Raw genomic sequence first — 5,479 nt, 5'->3', positions numbered from 1 at the left:
GAAGCAGGCAGAGAATCGCATTCTTACGATATCGGGGGAATTTTGCGGTAGGTAAGCCTTTTAATAAGGCCACCTGGACAAGAGCAAAACACACAACATAGACATATGTTTATATAAAAAAACCACTCTAAATCTTTTGCTCGGGGAGAACGAAGAAAAGAAAGAGAACAGCGCAGGGGGCGGGTGAGCAAAGGAGACAAGGATTTGAGTAGGTGGGGGGACCTCGGGGGCGGGGACTGCGGCCTTATTGGCAAGCGAAAAGGCCCTATCGGCAGTAGCGGTTGAAGCCGAGGACGACCGATTGGCAGGCGAGTGGGTGGGGCCAAACTAAATGGTGGGCGGGGAGCGGGTGGGCGTAGCCACACGGGGCCAAATGGGGCGGGGCGAGGAAGGCCATATATAGGGGCCGGAGGACCACTCAGGCGCTACAAGAAGGCGTCGAGCAGCTGCCGAGCTGGGGTGCGCGCTTTCTCGGGTCGGAGGCGAGCAGCGCCATCCTTCCTTTCCCTCTCCAAGGGCCCTTTTGGGGAATGGGGCTTCGCTCCTGAGCCCCCTCCGTGCCCTCCGCACCCCTCGGACTCCCGCCGGAATTGTTGCACTACCAGTCACGCCACCTGCCCCGCTCGCCCGGGTGAGTGTCGCTCGCGCTGCCGGGGGGCGGTGGAGCCCGGCGCTGAGGGGAGCAGGCGGGGCTCTGGCGGGCCTGGGCGGATTTCGGGGGGCGGGGGAGCGCCTGGCCCTCACGGCCATCGGTGTGTGAGGGGGACCGCACGCCGGGGGAGCGGAGGAGCAGGCGGGCGGCGAGCGGGGTGTTGGCAGAAGGGCTGACAGGGCAGCGGCGGCGGAGGGTGTTGACACAACCCTGGGAGGAGGAGGAGGGAGTGGCGCGGGCGGGCGGAGCCCCTTCCCAGGCAAATGCGGGGAGAGGGAGGCTCGTCCAGCAGGGTCCCGGGCAGGAGGCTGCCTCGCGCCGCGCGGGGTCCGGGCTGGCGGGCCGGCCGGCCCCTCCCCAGCGGCCGTGGTGGGAGGGGGCTGGAGGGCGGTGCAGCAAGGGCAGTTGGAGGGATTGGCTCCGTCCCGCGGGGCGGGGAGCTGGGCGACGGGGAGGGGACCGGCCGGCCGTGTCTGGGAAATGGTCGGAGCTGCTGGCCTGGAGGGGTTGGCTGACAGGCCGATTTTTTGTACGTGTGGTGGTTCACGCCGCACGGTGAAAAGTGCGGTGTGTCTTTTTTTGCAGGGGGGTGGGGTGGGGGTGGGTTCTTTAAGGTAGGGAGACTGCCACTTTTTACATGGGAAGAGAGATGGTAAAAAAACAGACAATAGAAGTGGGTTGGGGAGAGCGGCTTATAAGCCAAATAACCCGTATCATTGCCACAGTTATATCACTTTTGCGAAGTATCTCCTGTCCCATATGGTGTAAAGGGCAAAAATAGATTGGCAGTGAGACGCAGAGAATTTGGTTGGGCTTGGCTTGACCAGGAGAGAGAGCGAGGGAGGCCTTGGCCAATCATTTTCCCCTTTATAGAAAACACTTTTCTCATGCTGCTGGAGCTTCAAGAGCTGTGAACAGAAATCTAATGAGACTCAACTGCCTGATTATGTAATGCTGTATTACTCTGCTTAAGATACTTGCTTTTCTCCAGCTCTCTATCACCACCACTACCATGATTAATGTAATTAACTGGGTTAACTGATTTTAAAAGGATTGTGTTGAAGATAGATAACATTTGAAATATTTCAGCCTTTTTGTGCCATAGGGTACAGTACGTACCCTCCATGAATGGGTAATATCTTTCTTACAGTGTGAGGGAGGTTAAATAAATGGATAAATAATTTTAAATACTCCATAGAGCTTCCCCAATCAGTTCTTCTATACCTTTTATATGTCATTTGTAAATACCTTCTGTTTGCCCTTGATCTTTCCTTATCCCCACCCAGTGCTGATCTAGCAAAATGTTTAAAGGTTGCCTTATCAGCTGGTGGTTCTCTTATCATGTAAAGAGGGCACAAGGAAAGGAAAATGTCTTTAGAAGATCTAAAATCAACGGTGTTTGGCAAATACATTTCAGAAATTTTGAAGTAGCTTTTCCTCCCTGGTTTATAAACTTGGTAGATTTCAAACTACTGTTGCAATGCAGTGCAGTGAAAAAACAAAATATGGAAGGAAAAAAACTATTAATTTTTAATAGTTGCTTAAATATGGAACTTTAAATAATTTAAAATCTGGCAGTATAATTTTCAAGCATTTACCTTTTCATTTTAATTTGTAATTAAAGTTGTACAACAGTTATTTGACTGCTTCATAATTGAAGAAAAAAAATTCCTGTAAGGATTGTATGTTCTGGTTGACTACTGTTTTTATTGCAGAATATTTCTTTTCTTTTTCCCTAAGGGGTCTTGATTTAGTAATTTTAAAAGTTGTGGTGGAATTAGAGTGGCTTCTTTGCTTATTCTCTTTAATGAACTTATATGTTATGCCTGCACCTAATAAAAATTATTCTGGAAGCTGACATATGTAGGTTTTTTAACCTGCCAGAAGATAGCATTTTTGATTTCTGACTCAGCTGAAGCACTATTGTAAACACAATATGAGATAGCTTTATAGCTTTTAACAGAAGCAACTATTTTAATCTGAGAATAACACCAAATATTACAATTGGATTCTCTAAACCATAAGAAATAGGTTTGGTACAGAATCCTTGGCAGGCTTTTTATGGCTCCAGTTAGATGCTAAAGACATAATTATACAAAACTCAGGTTTTGAAGTGATAGTTGTTATACCTTTAGACATGTTATTGGTACTTTTTATAGTGGTTTGTATTTGGAAGATTTAACCTAGGTAGCCTACATAGTATATGTAATACTAGTATTATATTGCAGATATTGCTGGTAAAAAATGTAACCTGTTTTAGGCAAAGTGTGAATTTAAACTAATAGGCCTTGTTCATTTGCTCTTGTACTTTTCTTACTTGGATTTTCTTTTTTACCCCCCCGTGAAGGAACAACACTATTCAAGGTGAAGAATAAAAATCAACTAAAATCAGCACTTTGAAAACAAATTTTGCTTTCCTGTGGTATTTTGAACTTCTTTTTCCTGATCGTTGTGGTTTGAAACAGAGACTGTAATTTTGTGCTGTAGCAGCTATGCAGCTTGAAATACAAGTAGCACTCAATTTTATTATTTCATATTTGTACAATAAGCTTCCCAGACGACGTGTGAACATTTTTGGTGAAGAACTTGAAAGACTGCTTAAGAAGAAGTATGAAGGGCACTGGTATCCAGAAAAGCCATACAAAGGATCAGGGTTTAGATGTATACATGTAGGCGAAAAAGTGGACCCAGTTATTGAACAAGCATCCAAAGAGAGTGGTTTGGACATTGATGATGTTCGTGGCAATCTGCCTCAGGATCTTAGTGTTTGGATTGACCCATTTGAGGTTTCATACCAAATTGGTGAAAAGGGACCAGTGAAAGTGCTTTATGTGGATGATTCCAGTGAAAATGGATGTGAACTAGATAAAGAAATCAAGAATAGCTTTAACCCAGAGGCCCAGGTGTTCATGCCAATTAGTGACCCCGCATCTTCTGTGTCAAGTTCTCCTTCGCCTCCCATTGGTCATTCTGCCACTGTGAGCCCAACCTTCATGCCCCGTTCCACTCAGCCTTTAACTTTCACCACTGCCACATTTGCTGCCACCAAGTTTGGCTCAACCAAAATGAAGAACAGCAGCCGTACCAGCAAGGTTGCCCGCACTTCTCCCACTAATCTTGGTTTGAATGTCAACGATCTGCTGAAACAGAAAGCTCTTTCATCCTCCATGCACTCTCTCTATGGTCTTGGTCTCAATAGCCAGCAGGTTTCACAACAGCAACAACCATCACAACAGCAGCAGAAAACATCTGCCCTTTCTCCTAACGCAAAGGAGTTCATTTTCCCTAACGTACAGGGCCAAGGTAATACAAACAACCTGTTCCCTGGAGACAATCCCCTTAACCTTAGTCCTCTCCAGTACAGTAATGCCTTTGATATGTTTGCAGCCTATGGAGGTCTAAATGAAAAGTCTTTTGTGGATGGCTTGAATTTCAGTTTAAATAGCATGCAGTACTCTAACCAGCAATTCCAGCCTGTTATGGCTAACTAAACAAAAATACAAATCATATTGTACAAGTTGAAATGCACGTACCCAAGGGTGTTAACTTTTTCACCTCTTGAGTTTTTTTCTAAAAAGCTTGTAGTATGAATACATTCAAGCTTGGTTAGTTAAGGACAACATGCATCTTTTTTTCATTTGCCAACCAAGCACAAAGTTATTTTTTACTGACTGTACATTAAATATATTCAAAATATGGCCTCTTACAGTATTTAAGATATAGCAAGGACAGCTGATTTTTTATACATAAAAAATTGGCACTAATAAATGGGTTTATTGGTCTTTTCTAATTGTATAATTTAATTTAGTACAAAGTTTGTAAAATATCAGAGTATATATTGTTTCTACAACATGGTATTGCATTTTTATCTTTTTACTACAGTGATCTGTGACAACTGCAGCAGCTTCATGTTGTATTTTTTTTACTGAAATTATAAAATCCATCTTAAAAAAACATCAATTCTAAAAAGTGTACAAATATTCCTTAAGTGGTGGAATTCAAACTGTATGGAAAACTTTTCCAAGAAAGAAACACAAATTGTATTTTCTGTTAAAAAAGTTTAAAGATTTTTTGCTATATATTATGGAAGAAAATGTAATCGTAAATATTAATTTTGTACCTACATTGTGCAATACTTGAAAAAGGTATAAAAGTATTTTGAGTCAATGTCTTATGTTAAAGAGAGGGACTGAAATAGTTTATATTAAGTTTGTATTAAAATTCTCTAAAATTCAATTACTGTTGTGGTCTTGGTTTATTGGTTAAATAACACAGTAGTACACGATACTGTAGAACAGTGCTTGTATATAGGTCAGCTAAAGAAGTTAGTTACACTAATGCCTCATGATAATGTGTTGTTAAAAATTATGCCAAAGCAAGCTTTGTATTTAAGCACTCGCCCAATAGTTACAGGTGACAAGAAATTGCATTCATGTTGGTGAGTCAGGCTTAACAGAGGAGGAGGAATGGAGTCCCTACATTCCTCCTTTGACCCAGTGTAGAAACCAAGCAAGCTGCCAGAGGCTGCTGCAATATATTAGTGGCACGCCTACTTTAGAAGAATACCTTCTGTACAATTATTCATAATGCAGGATGCTGCTCTTCTAGGATTGTTTTTCGGTATTTGGCTGTCCCGACACACATTTTCCTGTATATCAGTTTATACTACTGCGAAGTATTCTTGATAACTAAATTAGATTAATGATGAATTGATGAAGTATGTAATTCAATAAATTAGCATTTCAGTCCTATGTTTTGGATGTGAAGCTCAGAAACAACCTGAAGAAAATTGATTTCCTTACAGCATTCACCTTACAAATAAGCATC

The 5,479-nt window shown here is 42.8% G+C and overlaps 1 protein-coding gene across 1 annotated transcript; it reads left to right on the top strand.

Annotated features, from left to right (window-relative positions):
* The first annotated feature begins 413 nt into the window (after positions 1–413).
* Positions 414–4,888, top strand: TOB1 (transducer of ERBB2, 1). The gene is made up of 2 exons (XM_063293241.1): positions 414–631; positions 3,000–4,888. Exon 2 carries the CDS (start codon positions 3,145–3,147, stop codon positions 4,141–4,143), a length of 999 nt encoding a protein of 332 aa, XP_063149311.1. The 5' UTR covers positions 414–631; positions 3,000–3,144; the 3' UTR covers positions 4,144–4,888.
* The last annotated feature ends 591 nt before the right edge of the window (positions 4,889–5,479 follow it).

Source organism: Candoia aspera, chromosome 2, assembly GCF_035149785.1.
Source record: "Candoia aspera isolate rCanAsp1 chromosome 2, rCanAsp1.hap2, whole genome shotgun sequence".
In the NCBI taxonomy this organism is placed as follows: domain Eukaryota; kingdom Metazoa; phylum Chordata; class Lepidosauria; order Squamata; family Boidae; genus Candoia; species Candoia aspera.
Note: the sequence above shows the minus strand (reverse complement) of the source record. Positions and strands in the feature narration are given on the sequence as shown.